The sequence below is a fragment of the Tubulanus polymorphus genome, chromosome 4 (assembly GCF_964204645.1).
Source record: "Tubulanus polymorphus chromosome 4, tnTubPoly1.2, whole genome shotgun sequence".
NCBI lineage: Eukaryota > Metazoa > Nemertea > Palaeonemertea > Tubulaniformes > Tubulanidae > Tubulanus > Tubulanus polymorphus.
Window position 1 is genome coordinate 24,815,990 of NC_134028.1, and position 23,504 is coordinate 24,839,493.

Sequence of the window (23,504 nt, forward strand, 5' to 3'; positions counted from 1 at the left end):
ATGAGGTAGTTTGACGACGATCAATTGAAAAGTGACCCGGCTCGCGCGCCAGTTTATTTTACCGTACTGTACCGCCATCTATATCGCGTCGGGTCCGGTATCTTTCGGAGCCCGCCAGTCCGTACGGTGTCGCCATCTACATTAATGGAGGAGAGCTGTCAGAATTTTGTAAATAAAAACACACGTCATTCTTCATGTAAATTATCGGTGTTTTCACGCTTATCGCGAGTCGATGCGGCGCTGTTTATCGATAACAAGTCAGTTTAGATCTTAGATACAGTTAATTTTTTTGCTGTAGTCTTGTTGTCAGAGGCTAAATAGAACAATTTGGCCTCGAGCCCGAGATTCGAACAAAAAAAAACGAAACAGAAAAAAAATCCATTGTGTAGTTCGTTGATCACTGTTCAATTTGAAAATATCTGTAATTTTAAATCGTTTAGTAGGCTTAATCTTGAAATAATCTTTGCAAGGTTGCGTCCCATTATAATTTTTTCGTTATAAGCTTTTGTAACTTAATATTATATTGCCATTAAATTTATTAATTGACAATTGTTCTAAATTTTGAGATATCAAAAATTAGATTATTTTCCGTCTATCAATTTTGATGTTTAAGAAAATGATGGCCGTATGAATCATTGTTTTTATCTTCGAAGGTTAATTCCTGGTGAGAATATGATTTGACGAATGATACATCGCATCAGTTCAATGTAGTCGTAACGGAGTATAATGGATGCGAGTGCAGGTGAGCGCGCTGTTAAACTATTTCAGCAAGCTCAGTACGTCGATGCATGCGCCATCTATTCCAAATGTCTGGAACGAATTGTGGAGTCGTCGAATCAAGATGATCACGGAAAACGAGTTCAACTGTTGCTCAATCGATCGGCTTGTCACGTTAAATTGGTAAGTAGCAGGTCGACTAGTACACGGGTCAAACTCGTACCCGGTCAACTGGTGCACAGGTCAAACTCGTACCTGGGTCAACTCATACCCGGTCAACTGGTACACGGGTCAAACTGGTACCTGGGTCAACTCATACCCGGTCAACTGGTACACTGGTCAAATCGGTACCTGGGTCAACTCATACTCGGTCAACTGGTACACTGGTCAAATTGGTACCTGGGTCAACTCATACCCGGTCAACTGGTACACAGGTCAAACTGGTACCTGGGTCAACTCATACCCGGTCAACTGGTACACATGTCAAACTGGTACCTGGGTCAACTCATACCCGGTCAACTGGTACACAGGTCAAACTGGTACCTGGGTCAACTCATACCCGGTCAACTGGTACACAGGTCAAACTGGTACCTGGGTCAACTCATACCCGGTCAACTGGTACCCGGTCAAACTCGGAAGACTCTCATAAGCCTAATGCACCTGATATGACTTTCAAGATGATTTTGATGATATTCAGAACCAGGAACGCCTTACCTCTCATTGAGTCACTGGTACTTGCCTTTTCAGGGATATAAATCACACTGTTTTTGATATGTTTTGTTGCCCCTCTTTTGCGTGATAGTCTCTCTAGTTACAAGCTGGATCCATTAGGCTTTCATAACTTGAGATAATTATTACTATTTATTTTTATTTCAGAAAAACTATGAAGCCGCCATAGAAGATTATGAACAAGGTACGCTGTGAATGGAATGCCACAATTAACTCAAGCTCTCAGTCTTCTTATAGCTTTTAGACCTTACATCAAATAATGAAAAGGCAAAAACTGATATCAATTATTCAAAACTCTTTCAACCTGTTTTTCTGTTAGAAAAAGTATTTGATGTGAACAAACTTGACCTTAGAACAAACTGCTTCATTGTCAATGCTCATTGGTCAATTTTGGACAATATGGTTGACTATGTAACAGCTCCATTGCCCACTATGAGATAACTCGTATAAGCAACTGGGGGCAGTGAATATGTTAATTAAGCATTGGATTGTGGAACAGAATGAAAGATATTTTTAGAACCCCGGCCTTCAGTTTCCAAACTTTATTTTACAGTTTTGTTAATCGATGAGTTGAACGCGAAAGCGTTTTTAAAGAAGATAAAAGCTCTGTCGTCAATTGGCAAATTTGTAAACGCGTTCGAAACTGCGAAAACATGGCTCGAAAAGGATGAACAGGTACTATCATTTGATTTGAGGCACGATATAAAGATAGAGTCCAAAAGCTCTTGATCGTTATGAACTTTTGTATGTATGATTTTTAGAATGTACAAGCTAAGAAAGAAGTTGATCGACTGGAAATAGTTGTAAAAGCTCTACTCGACCAGGTAAGCTCATATTTAATGTGACCTGTCGGTTTAGTTTTTGAAGGTGTCTACCCCTTAAGCCTGAGAGTCTTAACCCTTGTTGTGATTAGCGAATATTTTTTGTGGCCCCAGCAGTGTTTTGATGTGAGTCTATACATCGGATGAAGTTTAGTTAAACTTAGATTTCATTTTCAAATGTGGAACTCTTTTAAGTCTTGTGTGTTGTACATCTATATATCCTAGTTTTACAAATGTTTTTTAATCACAAATATGGCCACTTCTAGCGTGCTTGTGGGTTGAATTTTAGACAATTTCTCATTGTAGCAGTTAGATGAAGATGATGATGACGTTATCATTATTGACAATGGAATAACAGTCGACTGGGAAAAGGAGGAAAATGTTGAGAGCACCCCGTCGATTGAGAAAACCAAACCAGATACGTGTAGTAATTGTGATATCACTGATGATAATGAGGAGGGTAAGTCAAGGGTGGATCCGAGGAGCGGGTGCAGGGGATGTGGCCCCCCTCCTAAAAATGTCAAGTTGCCCTGAAATTGTAGGCCTACAGGAAATAAAAAATACTAAATTGATACCTAAGAAAATTTAAATTCATAAGCTTGTTCTCTGTATATCCGATGATGAGTTAATGTTTGCGGTGAATTAATTATTTCGAAGATGAATTATTGCGAGTAACGTATAATTTTTCTAGAGAATGATTCGATGAAGATTGATTTAGCTATCGATGCATGTTTGGAACCTGCGAGCGGCGGTGCAAATGAAAATGACGATGACGTCGATGTCGAAGATGAAAAAGGTGATGACGATGATGGAGAATTGGAAGTTGATATTGCGGATAATAACGACAATTCTCAGCAGAGCGGTGACGATAAAAATGATGGCGGTCGAACATGGAGGTTCCGTGAACCGCCGCGAGGCCTTACCAGCGAAGAATTCCAGAAATGTCCCAGGTGTGTTCTGTAATATTCTGTATCCAGGACCCGCTTAAGTTGAATTCTACTCTACAAGATTACAGTTGAACCTCCTTGAAACGATTCTGTTTAAGATGAAACCCATTTACTACGATGGTTTCCAGCAGAGATATTTATATTAACAATTTCCCTTTTGACTACAAGAATTGTCTACATTTTCGCTCTTTCAACCCTAGCATGCTGCGATATTTCAATAGAGATTTAAAAAAGTCATTCCTACTTATATCAATATACTGTGATGCAATGTATTAGCAAAACCCATTACCGATCTATACACCGCACTGTGGTGTAGATGCACTGAAAGGATTAATGTTTAATGATCATTATTCTGCCAGGTTTATGTCGAGTGGAATTTGTCGATTCGGCGATAAATGTACGGAAGCTCATTGCGACGGAGAACTGCTTGAGTGGCGCAAACGTTTCGATGACCGTTACGAGCAGCTGCAGCGAGAGAGGGACGAGGAGAATCGTGGAGCCGGCCTCTCGTACGCTGAACAGCTACTAGAAAAATGGATGAACGCCGATAATCCAGAAACAATCGTAAGTGTCAACATTGAGATGGAGGAGTGGAGGCTGAGGCATGTATGATAGTGGCTACCACAGTTCAGACTGTACCCAGTTCCACAGTTCAGACTGTACCCAGTTCCACAGTTCAGACTGTACCCAGTGTCACATTTCTGATTGCACCCAGATTGCAGTTGGTTGAATAAATAGATTTTTGCTTTCACATTTCAGATGACGAGTAACCCTCCTGGTATCAAATTCTACTGCAATTCAGATTCATCAATAACTATGGCAACTAAAAGGTGTAATCACGCTTGGCTTTTCACGTTGACTAGCAAGGTAGGTAGCTTTAGCACGTGCTTCATTCATGATTGGGAATACGTACGTACACCTACATGCGCCATCAATTTCCACGTCGAAAAAGAAAGAACTAACTTTTTAAATCCGCTGAAAAATAATTTGCTAAGAGCTTACTGAAATGTCGTAAGTTTTGATTAAAATTTGAGTCTATTTCTATCCGTTGAAAGCTGTATTTAGCTCGTGTGATTCTATTGGACGAATCAAAACGCCATTTCAACATAACGTCCGTCACGATCGGCCCGAAGAAAAATCAAAAATCGCAAAAACTCGACGAGAGTTGTCAAGAATGGTTGAATCCTGTCGATCAGAATAACTTGTCAAAAAACGAAACTGTCTACAGAGTAAAGGTCAGTTTTATTTTCTCTCACTATGATTTTCTATTCCCCTAAATGCTAACTGCACAATTGAGTCTAAGCTCATTTTGGTTCTATAGTCAATCTAACAATATGACAAGACTAAGCTCATTTTGGTTCTATAGTCAATCTAACAAATTAACACTGGTCTAAGCTAATTTTGGTTCTATAGTCAATCTAACAAATTAACACTGGTCTAAGCTTATTTTGGTTCTATAGTCAATCTAACAAATTAAGACTGGTCTAAGCTTATTTTGGTTCTATAGTCAATCTAACAAATTAAGACTGGGGTAAGCTTATTTTGGTTCTATAGTCAATCTAACAAATTAAGACTGGTCTAAGCTTATTTTGGTTCTATAGTCAATCTAACAAATTAAGACTGGTCTAAGCTTATTTTGGTTCTATAGTCAATCTAACAAATTAAGACTGGGGTAAGCTCATTTTGGTTCTACGGCTAATCCAACAACTACAGAGCAGTTTTATGATTTAGTACCACTCCCCCTAAAGTTCACTGTTATGATAACATTCGACTATTTTCTATGATTTCAGATTCTATTTCGTACGGATATATTCGGAACGTTTCGTCAAACAGTCGTGTTTGATTTCGGTGTCGAACCGGTGATGTGTCAGCAGCTGTGCGTCGACTCCAGTCCGGTAATCGACGTCGATAAACTACAAGCTGAGTTAACCCTGAGTGAAAGCGGCCGCTGGGAAGTATCGACTATACCCATCGTTGAATTCCTCCCAAAGTAAGCGTTTTCCTTATCTGACTTTCAAAGTATTTTATCGAATTTACTGTACATCCATCATACTTTTTTGTGTACTGTGGACTGTGGATGGAATTTGTTGAAATTTTATGACTATTGGATCATGTTGAGAAGAGTTATGTATTTTTGAGGGTCCACCTTTCAACATGTCTGACTGGTGGCCGCATTTGTTCTTAAAGCTATCTAGGCAAACATCCTTCTGTTCAAGATACAGACTGAACCAGCGAATGGATTCTTAAATAAATTCACGACTTCTTATGAAATCTACCGGGTATGTGAAATAATTTGTGGTTAAAATTGTGATATCTGATTTCGTCGTAGGCCGCGTTGTAACCGTCGTGATGCCGAATTGTTGGAGAAATATCCGGTTCCGTCTGCCGCACAGATTGCTACTAGCCATTGTTTACAGGACGGCGTCACGTCGAAGGAAAACTACCGCGATCGAATGCACAGTTTGTTGTACATTGAAGAAATGGCGCAATATTCAAATGTATCCAAGTACGTAATACACTGATACTGATTAGTGAAAAATTGTGAAGAATGGAATGTCTGCTTAGAAATGTGAGAATCTGTGAAATATGATGAAAATGTGTGAACAGTTCAAGAAAAGTGTCTGTCAAGATATTTTGATTGCCGCTTATGTCATATACTGCAGAGCTTTGAATTCATTTTAATCTGTCCAAGTAGTAACCAATAACTGCTTATATTATTGATGTGAAACATTTGTAAAAGATTATGAAAAATGTGAAAAATCCTGATATTTCATAGTAGAAAATTGTGAAAAAGTAAGGATGTTATTCAGAGTTCATCAATTTGATCGATGTGAATTTTAAGCATTATCTATTCATAGGGAGTAGTGGCTAGCATCCAATTATCAGAAAAATCTTAAGCTTAAAAGCTTAAGAAAAGTTTCAATGAAGTGGTAATTGTTTTTGAACATTCCAGAGTTCATCGATCTGATCCTTTTATGCTCGTACACTTCAGATATAACATCAAAACCTGGTTGGATTTAACGACACGATTCATGTTGATGCCTTCGACGTATTCCACGGCTAAATACGCTCAAAACGACGAGCTGTTCGCGCACACGAACCTAGCGACGGAGATCTCCGAGGATACCGCTCACGGGCGGCTCATTTTACAGAACGTCAATCGCGTTCTCATCGCGGCCGTCGATAAAAATAACAAGTCCGAAAACCAAACTCCCGAAAAGGTCAGTGGTTTATCACTTAATTCCTCCCTGAATCAGTGCACCGTCCCGAATCAGACCTAGATTCACCCCTGAGATTATTCATGCTATGATTAAAATTCCGCTGTACACCATTTTCACTACTGACCCTGTGAAAATAACTCATGAATTCTCCATTCATTCAGGACGTATCCTAAAATTTGCCTAAAATTCAGAATTCCGGTACTACTCATTACTAGCCTCACAGGTGTATGGTTTGAACTTTCTATTTTGAAGTTGTATGAAGCGATTCTAGAAGAGAAAGGCAAGGATTTCGTCTACATGAGATTATCGGCTCAGTGCGTTAAAGATCTAGATCTTCAAACTGATACGAGCGTGTACGTTCAGGTAAGAATACTGTAGTGCTATCTATCTTATACCGCAGGAGCACGAACTGAAGGTTTTAACAAATCTCTCAACTTCAATGTGAAAACAGGTCATACTGTCGAGCTTCGCCGATTCTATTTGAAATTACATGTTTTCGTACTACAGCGTAGGTTGACTGATTTTATTTGAAATTACAAGCTTTCGATACTAATGCGAAGTAGCTTCATCAGTTACGGTACATGATAAATTACCTTCAGCTTAATCATTCTGATGAAGCTAAAGCTTGTAATTAACCTACACACAGTAATACCTGTATTCTCATTTCATTTGATTACGATGTAGCCTGATAACACAAATATCTATTTTCATTGTTAGATTCAGTTCCAGTTGAACCGATTGCCGTTGTGCGAGATGCATTTAGCTATCGACAATTTGCCGGATACGTCGATGATATTCCCCGATCTTTCTAAAATGATCAAGATACCGTGGAATCCACAGAAGTAAGAATCGAGAGAGTTGTTAAATGATTGTCTCAACCCACTGAGCACCACTCAGGGTATTATCAGCACCTTCGAAGTTTCTTTTTCGCATATAAGGGAAGAGAAGCTCTGTCACCTCCAGAATTCAATCCTATGAATCCTGGATTGTTGAGAAGTTTCACAAGCTCATGAACTGCACCTACTGAAGTTTAAAAACTAAAAAACCACGTCAAAGTCAATTACCTTAAATTTAAGCTTAATCGAATGAATTGTATATGGTTGATCCCATTGTTTTCAGACAATGGCATGAAAAATTTGACAAGAAATTGAACGCCAAACAACGCGAAGCAGTCGTCGCCATAACGACGAGTTTAACGCACCGATTACCGCCGATATTGTTGACCGGTCCGTACGGAACGGGGAAGACATTCGCTCTCGCTCAGGCTTCTCGTGAACTCATCAAACAGTCGAATACTCGTATTCTCATCTGTACACATTCAAACAGGTCAGTTTTAACTGGGAGAATTATGGACCCAGTTCTGCACCAGGTTTAACCCTTTCAGTGCTGACTAATTAATATCCTATAGTGCTTGAGATAATTTGAAAATTTTGAAAAATTCCACCCTAGTGTGTTGAATGATGGGAATACCACTATAGTGTGTCTACACTGTGGCGCGGTGTATCGTTAGTTACTAATATTTCACTATGTTTGACAGGTGCTGCCATCTTTCAATAGCGATAGAAATTAATTACACCAATACACCGCAATGCGGTGTACTAGCAAAATCCATCACCGATTTATACACCGCATTGTGGTGTAGATGCACTGAAAGGGTTAAAAGGACCGGAAAAAATCAGGGAAAACTCGGGGGATTTGTAAATGGGCGGAAATTCGCCACCCCGTTTAAAGGGTCATAATTATTAATTGATGTTTACTACTTATTTAGCGCTGCTGATCTATACATAAAGGATTACCTACACGGGTACGTTACTGACGGATTACTGGAAGCGAAACCGCTACGCGTCATGTACGAGGGTCGTTGGATTCAGACGGTCAGCCCGACAATACTCGAATACTGTATGCTTGATGCGAAATCTCATAACACTCAGTTCCGCTGCCCGACTAGACAGGATTTAGAAGAACATCGTATAATCGTTACGACGTTGAGTTCATCTAGAATGCTGTACAATATCGGACTCGAGAAAGGTATCTAACGCAAACCTATGATCCGGTTCAACTTTCTAAATTGAGTCCGTTCCAATTTAGAACTGACCCGGGGCTGTATCGTGATGAGTTTGGATTTTCCCTTGAATTTTATGACGAGTAATGGATACTACCAAGTGCAATTTTTGAGTGCTAATAGGTTAAAAAACTTTTCATTCATGTGGTTCCCATTTAAGCAAGGTTTTACTGATCGAATTATTTCGATGTAACAACAACAAAAAAGGCTTAAAAATTAAACGAATGAACATATGTTGTATGAACCTTTTGCGATTTTATTTCAGACTTTTTCACGCATATTCTGCTGGATGAGGCAGCTCAAGCAATGGAACTTGAGATGATAATGCCGCTAGCGCTGGCTGGTGAGAACACGCGTATTGTTATGGCTGGTGATCACGTTCAGGTCAGTATTTACAACAAACTTCAAGGCACCAGAAAATCTGTTCATTATTACGATATTAATTAGATTATCCCTTAGTTCTGCTAAACCCAAGCATGGCCATTTACTTGGAAATCAAAGGAAAGTCGGGGAATTTTCTTTTCTTTAGACAAGTGAGGGAATAATCAGGGAATTTTGTTAAAAAACTCAATCCAGGGAAATTTTTCGAGATTGCCAGACTGCCGAATAATCAAATGGTTTCCGTCTATGTTTTACTTTGTTAATTGATTGGATTCTTAGCAGATCAAGTCAGGGAAAACAATGTGTATGTCGGGGAATAGTCGGGGAAATAGCAAGTCAAATAAAAGTGGCCACTTAAATTTTACTGATCATTCGCCCTTCTCTACGTATGCTATTTCAAGCATTATGTACATAGGTAGAAGTGGCCAATTTTGGATCCGAAGACAAGATCTGAAGAGTCATGCTGAAAAGTTTTTGGGCAATTTCATTTGACGTTAGACAAGGGCATTCTTTTTCTGTATTCAGTGAAAAGATACGCTTGTACACTATACACTACTGAGTATACCTACTTAACAAAACCTATGATAATTCATGGATGTTTTGATATATATATATAATATGTTTCCAGATGAGTCCTGAAGTTCACTCAGACTTCGCTCGTCACCACGGTTTACACATCTCGCTGTTGGAACGTCTTTACGACATGTTCCCGAAAACAAACGCCTGCAAAATTCTGCTCTGCGAGAACTACCGCTCGCACAAAGCGATCATCGAATTCACGTCCGATTTGTTCTACGATAATAAACTGATCACGAGCGGCTCGCAGCCGCGACACGAGGTGTTCTATCCTCTGTCGTTTTTCACCGCTCGCGGGGAGGACGTTCAACACCAGAACAGCACCGGCTTCTACAACAACGCAGAGGTAATAGATCATCCTTCAAAAAATCTTGCTGATTAGATCGAAATTTAGGATCCAAATCCTGATCCAAATACTGCGTAAAACAATGAAGACCAATCTGCAGATTGCTAGTCGATCATTCCTGATTATCAGTATTTCGTTACGATTGTATCACAAGAAATACTGTTTAAAGTGTACAGAAATATTAAAAATATTACTGAGGGTCCTGAAGAAATTGATTGCTGAGGAATTGTCATTCACATTTGAATGAGATGTCCCTGAAAAAATTAATACTTGCTACTAATAGCGCTATTCAAAGATTTGTAGCCCTGCTTGTGATTAGTGATTGATTTTGTTTTTGAAGGTTTATGAAATAGCCGAACGTGTCGCTTACGTGCAGAAAATGTGGCCAAAAACTTGGGGGCCGTTCGATGAAAACAGCATCGGGGTCGTGTCACCATACGCTGACCAGGTTCGCAATTATCAATTCATTTTATACTTACCACATATAAAATGATATATTCTCACTGTATGAAATAATGAACAATCCCAATACAATTGATATCTAAAGTTTATTTCTCTAAAGTTCATCATTCTTGATACGTAAATAATAGTATAATGAACTGTGTATTTCTACAGGTCGTTAGAATTCGTGCTGAATTACGTAAACGAAAACTTGGTTCGATAAGCGTTGAACGTGTATTCAATGTACAAGGTGAGTCTTCTTATCATTAAACAATGCAGCGGCAACAACATCTCTGGTCTTCTATCAGTTTCAAACATCCCCGAGTAGATGTTTGTTTCCGTAGACAAGTCTATAATTCAATGAAAGATAAAATCCACAATTACGAAGAAAAACTAGGAAAGTATTGCTTGGCTAGCCCGTATTGGTAATAGTCGGGATGATAACGTTTGCTTTTGAAACGCGATGAATTTCTATTGCTGCATTGCACGACGCTCAAGCTTACGAAATGTCTAATGCGGTAATAAAATCTAGGTTCTTATCGTAAATGAGTAAAGTTGTCGGCTTTATCGATCAAATCATTTTTACTCATTTCGATCGTGCAATGTTGCGTTGTTTATGGAATGACTCATTACTTCCTGGATGACAATACAACAGGGTCATACATCTCTTCAATAATGTCATAATTGATGTATAAACAGCCTGAGTATTACAGGTCATCTGTCGCTTATCTTCAATGTGACAGCAAGCCCATACTGAGGATTTTTCCGAGTTCGTTTTCATCGTGGGATTCGATCGTATTCTACCGTTGCAACCTGTACACACTGTTTGATTATAGTTATTGTAAATACGTTGTTCTAGAACAAACTGACAGTTGGTGATTTGACAATTTATTTTCTGACATTTTCGAAGTTTTGACATCAGAGAAACTCAGAAAATGAATTGTTAAATCATCAACCATAGGTATTGTTCATTAACTCTGAAATACTCAGATCTATACGAGTCTCTAGTAGTTATTATATATTGTTCTGTGTGTTTCTCTTACAGGTAAACAGTTCCGTGCTATATTTCTGAGTACGGTCAGAACGAGACACACGTGTCGTATTGAAAACACCAGCGACGAAAACGATTACGGATTCTTATCGAATGTGAAACTATTGAACACGGCGATCACACGGGCTCAGTCGTTAGTAGCGGTAGTCGGCGACCCGGTCTCGCTGTGTACCATCGGAAAATGCAGGTACATAATATAAAATAGGGGGCTGATTGATGCGAAAAATGGATGTCTGCTTGTAAAAGTGTGAAAAATCATGGAAAATGAGTGCAAATTTGAGAAAGCGTTTGTCAATATTCATGTATTTTCATATATTTTCATCCATAATGACTTACGTAAATTCAGACTGACCTGGAAAATGTGTAAAACTAGAAAACACGGAATTTGGACAATGCTCTTGGCCTTACACTACCTTATACAGGGAATTTTGTGTTGTAACATAAAATCTGGTATAACTCAGGGGATTTGGTGAAAAGTGGCTACCCTGAAATTGTGGACTCATCTGATGAAGACTTAACTGAAGCACAATGAAAATCATTGAATCCGCAATTGTTTTGTTTGCTATTCTACGTAGGAAAGTTTGGGAGACGTTTATCCAGACTTGCCACAACAATAACAGCCTGTACGGCATCACGTGGAAACAACTTCGATCGCAAATCGACGGAATCGAGCTGAAAAAGACGTACGTCCTGAATCCGCTGGCGCCGGAGTTTATTCCGAACCGTCTGCGACACGGCGCGTCGTCGCAACACTATTCGCCGATTGCCGCTCGCATGTACGGCAGCCATTCGGTATCGTGCGACCCTACAACGAATAATAATACACCGCAGCAGAATAGAACTCATAATATGCATTACATGCAACCGTTTATTCCTCAGGTAGGACTCAAATTATTTCAATTTTTTCAATTCGATAAAGGATCCTACAATGACCATTACTGAAGGGAAAAAAGTTTATGTTCAGTAAACCTTACCTAACTCTTGAATTAAACAAACGTATGAGTTATGGATTGAGGCAGGTTTGATTGGTCTCCACTGATTCTGTGGTTCTCTTCTGACGCGTTATTTTTTCCCAGAATATGCTCTACCTATTTTGGAATAGCATCATCTGTAAACCCGATAGAAGTGGCTGATACAGAGTTTGTAATTGTTGAGATTGCTTTCTTTCTATTTATGAGAACTCAGCCTGGGTCCCGTTCACTGAAAAGTTAAACGAGAATTTCTGGTTTAATTGCTGTTGATGACAACAACAAATCATAGTTAACTGTTTAAAGCTCGAAGTTTTTTCATGAAACCGAAACCTGGGTCCAGTTTCATAGAAAGGATTTATTCCTTAAAAGAGTAAAACCTTTTTGTGAAGCTAGAACCTGAGTTAAACTCTCATACGTGAAATTGTTTAGGGGTGATGGCAATGTTTATTAAAGTGAGCAATTGAGTATTAATTGAATATTGTTTATTGTAATCAGTTTCAGATGTATCCACAACCGGTTGGATTCGGTTATTACGGGATGGCTCCGTGGTTTCCGAGGTTTTCTCCGCTGATGGCTCAATATCCGGGTATGAATGCTCGCTGCGGCAGTGGCGGCACTGGTGGCGCTACCGTACGTCCCGGCTTATCAATGCCCCTTGATCCGTTCGGATTCCCGCTCGTCGTACCGTCGTACGTGCCGCAACAATTACCGAACCCGGTACCGAGCGATCATTATACAGTCGTGTCGGTCAGTCGTCCCGCAACCGCTGAAACCCCCGAACATCGAAAACGCGTAAACTCCGGCGGAGGGAATGCTCCGAATTCGAAATCTGCCGTAAAAGCAGTGGCGACGACAAGTTTCCCACCGAGGCCTGTGTGGACGACCGCTCCGAAATATACCCCACCTTGGATGTGCAATAATAACAGGTTGGCCGCGACGGGAAAAGTGTCCGGTTTCGAGACAAATCACCATCGACCCGAAAGTCAAGACGGGTCGACGGGGTCTCAATCGGCGACCATGTTGCTCAGTCCGTATTTACAACGTGAATTCTACAGTTACATACAGCAGAAAGACGGACAAAACGAAGCGAACAAATTTCTCGATAAGTTACTCGCGACGTCGTACGAGGGTCGGCCATTTGTTCGGAATAACGCAGGAGCCGCCGCTACCGCAGCTGGAGGAGGTCGCGCGAAAGATCAGAAAAACGCGACCGTTGTTTCGGTGAGTCGACGTCAGCGTACGCGTAGTCAGTCGTCGAGCGCGGCGCCGGCAGACGCCGTAGATTCTATTAACGGTTCGATTATCGACTGGAACAAGTTGAACGCCGGTCGTAGCGTGGCATTGGCTAATTCAAATTCGACAAAAACGGTTTCGCAACAACAACAGCAACAGCAGCAGCAGTGTAAAACTAATGTGAACAGTAGTAGTACGCAGACGGAATCATTGACCGCACCGGCTTACAACAACAACAGCAATAACAACCAATTGAAAAGGGCGGAAACGTTCAATAAGAACGCCACGGTAAACGTAGGCTCAGTGCTCGAAACTGAACGTCGAGAAAAGGCCGATTTCATCAGCGAATATCTGATGAATGATCCGGATGCTCCAATCGCTGTTGATCAAGTCGTACGGTTTCTCGAGGACAGCATCGATAGCGACGATTCAGACGATGCGACCGACACGGCGTCGTCGTCGTCTTACGCCGGTGTTTTGAGTCGACAGCAGCGCGGCGGTAACGACTTGACGACGGCGTCCGCGCGAGAAATGACGGCGGAAATATTTCCCTTCACCGAACGCGGCGTCGTTCCGTCGAGTAATCACCGGCGATCGGCGCCCCCTGGTCACGAAAACCAACAATGGCGGAATCTGTCGCGTTTGAGTTTCGTCGGTTCGAACCGCGGGCCTGAACCGGCGGCGTATTCCGTCGCGAATATATCGGTTACGGCAAATTCCGTACAAAGACCGACGGCGACTACGCCGTTTAGTCAAACTCAACACCCGATTCACCACCAGAGGGCGATGCCGGTTACAAGCAGCGTTTCGCGTATTCGATCGACGAGCGCGCTGCCGCAACAGCAGACGCGGCAACCGACGTCGACGACGATTAACAGCGATTTGTACGGGTTACTGCGGCATCAACTGGTGGCGCCCCCGCAGAACAATACGATTGTTGAATCCGAGATTCAGGATCCGCTCGAGGTGTTGAAGAATTTGAACATCAAAGCGTCGCCCGGCACGCAGGCGTTTTACCAGTATTTCTCATAGATACAAAATAGAACCATTCGGAAAAACTGCGCGCCACTTGCTCAAGAGTTGATCAGTGGACAGTTGACATAGTGATGATTAAAAGTTCATTGTTACAGTAGAACTCGGATGACTAGGGACTGCGCCCAGATTTCTCTGAATTAACTTAAATCCGAATTATGAATAATAGTTTACGTGGTTCCAGGTTAAATGGACCAAATATTTGATCTGAATTATGTGAAAATCCGGATTGAAAAAATCTGAATCAAACGAATTCTACTGTACAATGGTATTTATCGGCCTGTTATCTTTAACCAACTTTTGAGCAACTGGCCCCACGTCGTCGGTTGAACTGTTCAAAAGAAATTCGCAAATTCGATGATTATGAGGTGTACGGTAATCCTTGCCTTGTTCGGACGAACTCAAACCGGCAAAGTTAGTCCCGAGTTCAGTGATATCAGAATTAAGCAATGTTCAAGTAAAAAGTGAAATCTTGAGGTCAGTGAAGTTCAATTAAGTGAAGTCCAAGTTAAGGATCACTAAAGTAAGATCAGAGGAAATCAAAAAATGATTTCATTCATGTCTGAGGTTGTAAAAAGATTGTTTGTCACGTTCAAGTTTGGCAAGGTTTGCTGAAGATATTATACAACTGTAACTTATTCAAGGATTGGATTGTAGTGATTTCGATTTTGTTTATCGGTAGGTATTTATATTTTGAATATAGTTGTGTAGTTTTCTCATATATTTATTACGATTCTTAACCATACATATTGCACGATAAATTACTGAATGACGTCTTAGACATTAAGAAATTCATAGTGTGTAGAAATTTGAAATTGGAACTTAAGATAGCGTTACCGTGTGTGCGTAGTATTTGTTGGTTTTTAGAATCGAATCGATTGTGACTAGTGTGAAAAAATCGCAAACTTAATATAGATCTTTTATTAGTTGTAGAATATATCGAAACTTTGTATCTAGCTGTACTTAGAAATAAGATACTTAGAGGAAACTAGGGACTGTGAATTGACTTTGATATCTAGTTGAACTTCGGGAGTCTATGTTTGTGTATATGTACAGTACGCGTATTCTGTACAAATCTTATTGCATTAGCACTATATCGGGGCTGCATCTAGGAAAATTGGAAGGCGAGGTCCAAAAATTGGAGGGAAATCCTTGGATATAGCTGCCATACCGACGGACACGCTCAGTGAATCTTTGTAGTGGTATATCAGAAATTATGAAATTTCGAATGTCGAATTCATTGGTTTTAATGATATCAGTCTAGATGGATTGGAAAGGGCATCCTCAAGTCCAGACCCGTGACACCACCTCCCGATCCATCCCTGCTACATTTAGATATAATTGTCGTAGATTAGACGTCAGTGTTGTTTATTGAAAAGTGTTTTTTTAGACGTATTGTAATCAATCATTCATTACACGTATATAGTCCTAAGCACACTCGAATTGTATTTTATACTTTTATATCTGTAGTCAGTGGTTTACTAAATCATATATACATACGCGAGTATCTCGAGTCTATCTGGTATTTATGATGAATTATTTATTCAGTGGATTTGTAAAATTAGGAGGACTGAAAATCGATATAGTCATCAGGCGTAGGCCAGCGGTTTGAGCTTTGTTTTTGGAACTTGTTTCAGTTGGTAAAAAAATGAAGTTCACACTCGGGCTGTGCATTTTTTGAAGAGAGCGTTCTTGAATAACAACTTAAGATTTTTGTGTTTTCTTAATAGGCCTAGGTATCAATTTTGAAAGTCTGTCTGCTATAGGCGGCTGTGCTCCTTTTGCAGTGGTCCAGACGTATACGTATTTTTTCCAACATCAGTTCTTACGCAGTGCAGCGACGCGTAGCTGGCTGTTAATTATCAGTGAACAAAGTAATTTTGAGTTGAAAAACTTTCACGAATGGAAGAAAGATGGAATGAAACTTCCCTTTAAACACTGCTGATTTACTTCCATTTTAGCCTTCCCCGAACGAATGAACTACTTCACAAACAAAAACTCCTTTTCTTCGTAACATATTTCTGCTTCCCGATAATCATCATTATTGATATTGTTGATTTTATTTTTCTGCTCCGAAACACGCTTGATATCATATACATTATCCATAAATTATTATCATAATGATTTCGAGACATTTTTGCAAAGTAAACACGTGTTAAACACTATTCATAGAAAATAGCCTATAGAAAGTACCAGTACCTATAGATCTAGTTTTAGATACAAATGTTTTTTGTGATGGGCCATACCGATACGTCGCCCCTAAAATGACATCAAAAGTTCCAGGGGCAGGTCCAGGAGCCGCAGATGCCCTTCTTGAAGAAAGGCAGAAAAAATTCAAAATGACTTTGAAAACTTTTGAAGTGGTTTAATGAGCTTTTTATGCGGGTGGTTTGAAAATGGTACATCTGGTGTACAGATTACCTGTACTTTGAATTGGGGTGACTCTAATTCCAGTAGTTAAAGTTCGGCCCCTGAGTTCAGGTCTATTTACTGTGTTCATTATTGTAAACAAGGTTGCTAATGGTTTTGAACTAAGTAATGTTTGATATCGGTTTGTTGATAAAATTCTGCGGCGCTTCTTTAAGATTTATTGTGTAGAATTTTTTGTTTGTCGTAATTCTGAGGCGTTGTTTTTGTGTTTGTAGTAATTAGTATTTTCAGGACTTGGTTCCACAGTGCTGGGTTAAATTTGACTCTTAGGTGGTTGAATTAACTCATAGATATGTCTAACTATGAACTGTGGAATCAAGGCCGGTATATATAAAGTTGTTATTTTGTAATACTTATTCAACAGACATGGTCTGGGTGGTGGGAGGGTGAAAAAGAAAAGAAAAATATTTCATTGCTGTCTATATGAATGGACCTATGAATGATAAGAAATGCTGTAAAAAAAAACTGTCAAGGTTTTTCAGCTGCTGTTCAACAAAAAGTCTTGAAAATAGTGCCTAGAATTGACAGACCTTGCTGAAGGATGATGTGTATAAGCATCATTGAAGTCATTGCTAGACAAGCGGTATATATGTCACATCTATGAAATAGGGCCCTAGACTAGAGGGTTGTATGTGATGATAACCTGCTGCTGTTCTGTTGCTGTATCGACTGGGCATAGTAGCGGATAGCTAGATATCAATGGTAAAGATGGAAAAAAACCAGAAAAAAATTAATTCAAAAAAATTCAAAAACAATCGGATTTGCGGCAGTGTTGTCCGTCGTTGGCCTTGTTTTTGTTTTGTCATTCAAGGAACTGTTGTCGTAACTGTGATATTTTACCAGACCATGATCTTATTTCACGATTATATTGTTATATATTATTATTATTAATATCATTATTGTTCAAATGATTATTATTAATATGATTATTATTATTATTAATATAATTAATATTATATTAATTATTATTAATATAATTAATTATATAATCTTCTGAATGCACCCATTTTTTGTACTTTATTGAATATTCAAAATCATTGTTTACGATTTGTACATTAGTCTATATATATAGTAGTTAGTACTTTGTGTAGTGTACGTGTATTTACAAACTTAAATGTTTATGTAAAAGTCAGCGAATATTCCATCAGTCGGGTTTCAGTTGCTGAACAGCAAGACTTCCAAAATTTGCCTGTCTATAACGTAGAATCTGGATTAAAGACAACTACAGAATGTCTTTTTCGAAACGTAGATATCGTTTTTCCGCTTAAAGAACTAAATTGTGTACAAATAAAAAACTTATTTATATCCTAGACTGAATCAAGGAATGTGTCATCTCAGAAAGGGACATGGCTTTCAAAAAGGCAGATTAACTGCCTTTTAGATGAAATCTTATGGAAACTTAACTTATTGAAGTCTTTCTGCGGCAACTTGGCCTGGCCAATAATATGGTGATTACAATCTGTTTCATAGCAGCCTACAGGACTGTGCACCCCTGTTATTTGTTATATTTCTCCATGAGCATAATAGTGACTGAATTATCATACATGTACTGCATTTACGTTTTTTAGGGACCAATAACAAATTTGTCTGTTATATTAAGATATGCAAAACTAGCGCATTAAAATATGATACTTTGCAGGTTATTTCAAAAAGAATGTTATTTGATGTGCATCTTATTTTAGAATTCTAACATTACGAATCGTGCTTGCCTTATTAACTAATTATCAGCTAGCCTTATTTACTAGAAATATGCTTTTTGAGCAGACTTTTTGTGGGAACGAAATCCAGCCGATGTCTCGACTATTTCATGACATAATACTGTAATATATTTCCCAATGGCAGGGGGCCATTTCTTGCACAAAGCTATGAAAACAGTTCGAAAGCCATTTTTTGTCGTAGTTTGTCAACTGGACTTTGAAACAAAAAGAATTAGTCATTGTTATTATTCCACCTAACGTGAAAACTCCTTCCTCATCGTGCAGCAGTTTACACTTGTATTATGATTTGTAATATGCAAAATTAGATTGACCAAAAAAAAAAATTTTATTTATAGTTTTTAAGCCTTACATTGTACGTACAGTCAAACACGTTTTAGTCAATGTAGTTGGTAGTTAGGGGTGGCGACTTATCGAAATGACGATTTACATTAAGTATGATCGGAAATACATATTGGGATACAAATATAATGGTGATGTGACAATTTAGACTTCAAGTTTGACTGTACTGTACAAAGTAAGTAATTTGTTGTTTTCCGCCTAACCCATCTGTGTATTACGAACTAAAGTTTAGATGAAATAGCTGTTATAAAAGAATGATAGATATTTTTATGTTTAGTTTGATCTGCCGAACTCAAAATACCGGGTGTTTAGCTTATCACGTTACAGCGACGTAATTTTATCTTAACAAAATGTATGGAATTCTTATGGAATTATATTGTAGTAGTAGTTTAACTCGGTTAATGGGATAGCTCTTTCAAAAAGGTGATAGCGTATAATATAATCACTGAACTGAATGGTTTAGATTTAATTAGGATTTACAACGTCGTAACGAGAGGTTAACGAGAGGTTCGGCTGCTGCTGTTGCTGATTGTTTACCGTGTTGTTTATCTCGTGGTGTATTGATTGTAATTAATTAATTGTTCGTCGTGTAACGAAGACACCGCAGACTTGTGCATAAACCAGTCTAGATCTCTGGATCACGTGATAAGGGTACAGCTGACTACTATCTATAAACAATACGAGTACATCACGAGTATCTACAATAGTTTTGAAATGAAGATACATTAAATGTGTTTTTGATTTGAAATGTTGATTTGTGAATACGAGCCATTCAATAATATGCGACATCTACCTGTGTATATAGAATGCTACAGCGAATTCCAGCTAGATTCGCCCAATTTTCATCATCTTTAACATCTGATATTCAGCTCGTAGGTATTGTTGTTTTGATTGTTAGTTTGTTGTACTCATACACGCCCGAGATCTGGGTCTCTATAGCGCTTTAGAAGAACATGTTAATTGCTGTACGAACTGTCGCCCAAGCCTATCTAACAGGGCTATTGTCTGGTCCCTTGTTTTTGATATGGCGGCTGGTGTGCACTTCTTCAATAAAATACTATTTCTCGCTACAAATGGAATCTTCTATTGTTATCAGTGTTTTTCTCATTTCTAATGATGGATGTGTGGACATATTTCACATTTCTCAAGACTTGACTTATTTTCTGTAGAGGGTATAGCTCAGACGTTCCATTCAAACGCTCGGTAGCATCGGGGCAGCTGTGAATATTTCACTTGAGTTGAGAAACCTATAGGTAGCAAAGGGACTGCAAATATTTCACCGAAGAAATTCTTATGGTTGGGTCTGATGTCAATGTTTCACTGTTGGTAATTAGGGAAATGGAGGATTTTTCAGGTAGATTTTATTTAAGTTCACACAGCCCTGAATAAGGCAGAATCTACTGAATGAAGATTTCAACACGCACATCATTCAGTAGGAGTCATCATTTCAATGAAGTATGTATCCTCGGTGAAACTTGTATCCGAATCCAACAAAACAGAATAATAAACGTAAAAAGACTTCATATTTGAAAAAATTCTACACTACATTTATTTTACAAATTCGCGGCAACAATTTTCATTCTTATACGAAAACATCAACTATCGTAGAAACCGGATCCTTGACGCGACTGTTTCTTGAGCGAATGAAGTTTTTTCTGTCGTAACATTTCCTGTCGGCGTTTCTCTTGTCTGCAATAAAAATCATTAGAAATCTGTCAGAACTATGAATACGATAAGTTGACGATCCTCTAGGGCAGGGGCACGGGTCGACTGGGGCTCAAGGTGCCATGGTAAATGGATATTCCTTGAAACATCACATAAACGTAATTTCAGTAGATTACGCTTAAGTCCAGAGTTTACCAGGGCAGTTTCTGCGATAAACTTCATGTATAGGGTTCAGAAAATAATTTCAACAAATACAAATATCTGAGTCGAATGAATCTTGAGGGTTGAGCAATTATCCCAGAATTGATAAGTTATATCTGAGTTATCTCAAAGCGTCAAACAGTTATCTCTAAAGTTGGTCGGAACCAACTGAAGTCTGTAAGCTGTAAACTTCTTAAGAATGAAGGCAACAAATTCGAGATATTTGTAAAGAATATTTGATTAACCGACCATTACCTTTTCCGCTTGAGCGCCAGATCATCTTCACTCGTTTCAGCTGGTTTAATCGACGCTGTTCTGATCATATTACGCAGTTTATCTAAACAATCGGCTTGATTTAAAATCTGTTTTCGAGTTCGATCCGAACTCAATATCAAAAAGCCATCTTTATTGATACGATTTCTTTCCTGAAAAGAATTGAAACAACATGAAATTATGCTTTGTAGAGGGATGCCTTTGAAATGATTGTGGACACAGAGAGTAGTTAAATGGTGGTTACAGGCAGTAAATTTGACAGATATTTGAACCTACATCTGTGGAACTCTTACATAAATCAGTTCATGTTCAATTTTCAAAACTAGTTTCAAATATCAACACGAAATGGGGAAATTGCATTTTGTTTTTCAAGACTTTTTTAAATCACAGAAAAATCATTCAAATTATTGCAAATCGTGAACACGTAGGAATCGAGTGATTACTTTTTCGGCTAGTTTGACCTTGACATCCTCGTTCAACCAAACGGCTTCTTTCACGTGAAAACGTAGTTCTACTTTCGAGTTTGTCGTATTAACGTGTTGACCCCCAGGTCCACTTGACCTCGAATAGCGAAACTCTAATTTATCTGTAAATATAAGAATGCGCATTGAAATAACAATTTTAGAAAGAAATATGAATTTACCAGGTCAGGAATGGATTGATGTCTTATTCTCTTAGTCAAAATATCAAAATCTGAATCATCATTACCACAGTTTAGTTGTCAATTACATGTACAACACAGGACCAAGAAAGGCGACCTATTAATTTAACTGCAGTCTTACTCAATTTTCTTACCTAAAGGAATAAAGCCTGTAAATTCTGAACTAGTGGGCAGCTGAAACAAATAAAAAAAATACTTCAGTTAAAGGCCGAAAATGGTACCATGGCATATAGGAAATCCATCAATAATTTCAGCAAAAGACGGATGCTTAAGAATACTCAAGAACTTTCCATCTTTTGCAGAAATTATTAGGCTGGGATTTCATTCATATTTCAGTTTAATCCCTTCACTGGAGAATTCATGCAGAGTGAACATGGTGAAAAGAAAGTAAGGCCTACGTGATAAGTAGTCTAAATACCTTATAATCATATATATATATATATACTATAGACATTGGATTAACAGATTATTATTTTTACAGTACCTACAACTCTGATACGAGCCCCTTTGATTTAGACTACGTAAAAAGAGGCTGAGGAGGTCGGGAGTCTGAGGTTGAGGCTTTTCTTACCTTTTTCGCTTCTTCAGAAGGCGTACCACTGCCGGTGTTTGATTGCGGGTAAAGCCGTTCTATGTTGTATTGACTCTTGTAACCGACCACTGATAAACGACCAGGCTCTGCTACAGTAGGCAGCACTATTGACGCTGGACGCATCAGAGAAAACGATGAGAAAATCTGCCGCAACATTTTGGAAATGAATTGAATTGGCGAACCCGGAAGCGAACGAATGCTGTCTGTCTGCAGAGTTTCCAGAACCTGTCAATGTCAGGTCTTGGGACCTGACATGACAGGTCCCGAAAATCCCAAACTCACAACAATATTTGACGAAACGGCGAAATATCTAGGCATGTGCTAGACGAATGGAAGAACATTTTGAGTTGAATGAATATTCTGATCCGTCGTAAATATCGAAAATGATTCAACAATAACGATAAGGAAAATGTTCTGACTAATAATTCATTTGAAAGGTTGATTTATAAGAAGAAAATATTTATGTGTAAAATGACTTATTTCTGTATTAAAGGAAAAAAATAAGTTTCAGGCATAGATGAATTAATTAATGTAGAAGTAAGGGAAAATTTTCGATAGCTGAATCGAGGTCTTGATATTTCGTTTCCGCAATAAGACACTGAAAAATATCTGCTCACTATCCACAGTTCGCCGGCATCACTCCTCACTGTCCTGAAGTCTCACTATTTATCAGTATCAGTATCAGTGTATTTATATTCATTGTTTTTACGATGTACATGTATAAAGGAGCCGAATGCAATATAGAGACTGATTTTATTGAGACTGATTTTAAATCAACTCATCAATTTAAAGCAAAATTTAAAGCAAGAAGTTTTTTTTCTATTTATATCAGTTTTAATGCAGACCTGTCACCACAGGTTGCGAGAAATTCTGCAAAATGGCGCGAGCTGCCGTGTGAGGTCTCGCTTCAAAATTATTGTTTTATAGTAACTTAAGATTTAATCTATCTATGGTAAGCAATTGATGTTATACTCATTACTATAATGAGACCAAAAAAATTTTTTTTTAAAGTTTTCCTTCATTTCATCAGTTTAATAATGCAGACCTATCACCACAGGTCCAGAGAAGCTCTGCAAAATGGCGCGAGCTGCCGTGTG

General features: G+C 38.7%; 2 protein-coding genes across 2 annotated transcripts; one reads left to right on the forward strand and one right to left on the reverse strand.

The window, feature by feature from the left end:
• The first annotated feature begins 152 nt into the window (after positions 1 to 152).
• Positions 153 to 17,815, forward strand: LOC141904494 (putative helicase with zinc finger domain). The gene is made up of 24 exons (XM_074793084.1): positions 153 to 168; positions 654 to 900; positions 1,594 to 1,630; positions 2,000 to 2,121; positions 2,208 to 2,270; positions 2,574 to 2,727; positions 2,959 to 3,217; positions 3,574 to 3,778; positions 3,974 to 4,081; positions 4,270 to 4,449; positions 5,005 to 5,204; positions 5,544 to 5,720; positions 6,207 to 6,435; positions 6,688 to 6,798; positions 7,153 to 7,277; positions 7,555 to 7,761; positions 8,204 to 8,463; positions 8,763 to 8,881; positions 9,507 to 9,800; positions 10,141 to 10,248; positions 10,416 to 10,491; positions 11,287 to 11,479; positions 11,868 to 12,171; positions 12,759 to 17,815. The coding sequence occupies exons 2-24, from the start codon at positions 727 to 729 to the stop codon at positions 14,526 to 14,528; spliced, it is 5,475 nt and encodes a 1,824-aa protein (XP_074649185.1). The 5' UTR covers positions 153 to 168; positions 654 to 726; the 3' UTR covers positions 14,529 to 17,815.
• A 2,743-nt stretch (positions 17,816 to 20,558) lies between these two features.
• Positions 20,559 to 22,590, reverse strand: LOC141904111 (large ribosomal subunit protein mL62-like). Its single transcript, XM_074792621.1, has 5 exons — positions 22,387 to 22,590; positions 21,950 to 21,989; positions 21,598 to 21,740; positions 21,137 to 21,306; positions 20,559 to 20,704 (listed from the first exon to the last, which is right to left on the reverse strand). Exons 1-5 carry the CDS (start codon positions 22,561 to 22,563, stop codon positions 20,611 to 20,613), a joined length of 624 nt encoding a protein of 207 aa, XP_074648722.1. The 5' UTR covers positions 22,564 to 22,590; the 3' UTR covers positions 20,559 to 20,610.
• Between the last annotated feature and the right edge of the window lie 914 nt (positions 22,591 to 23,504).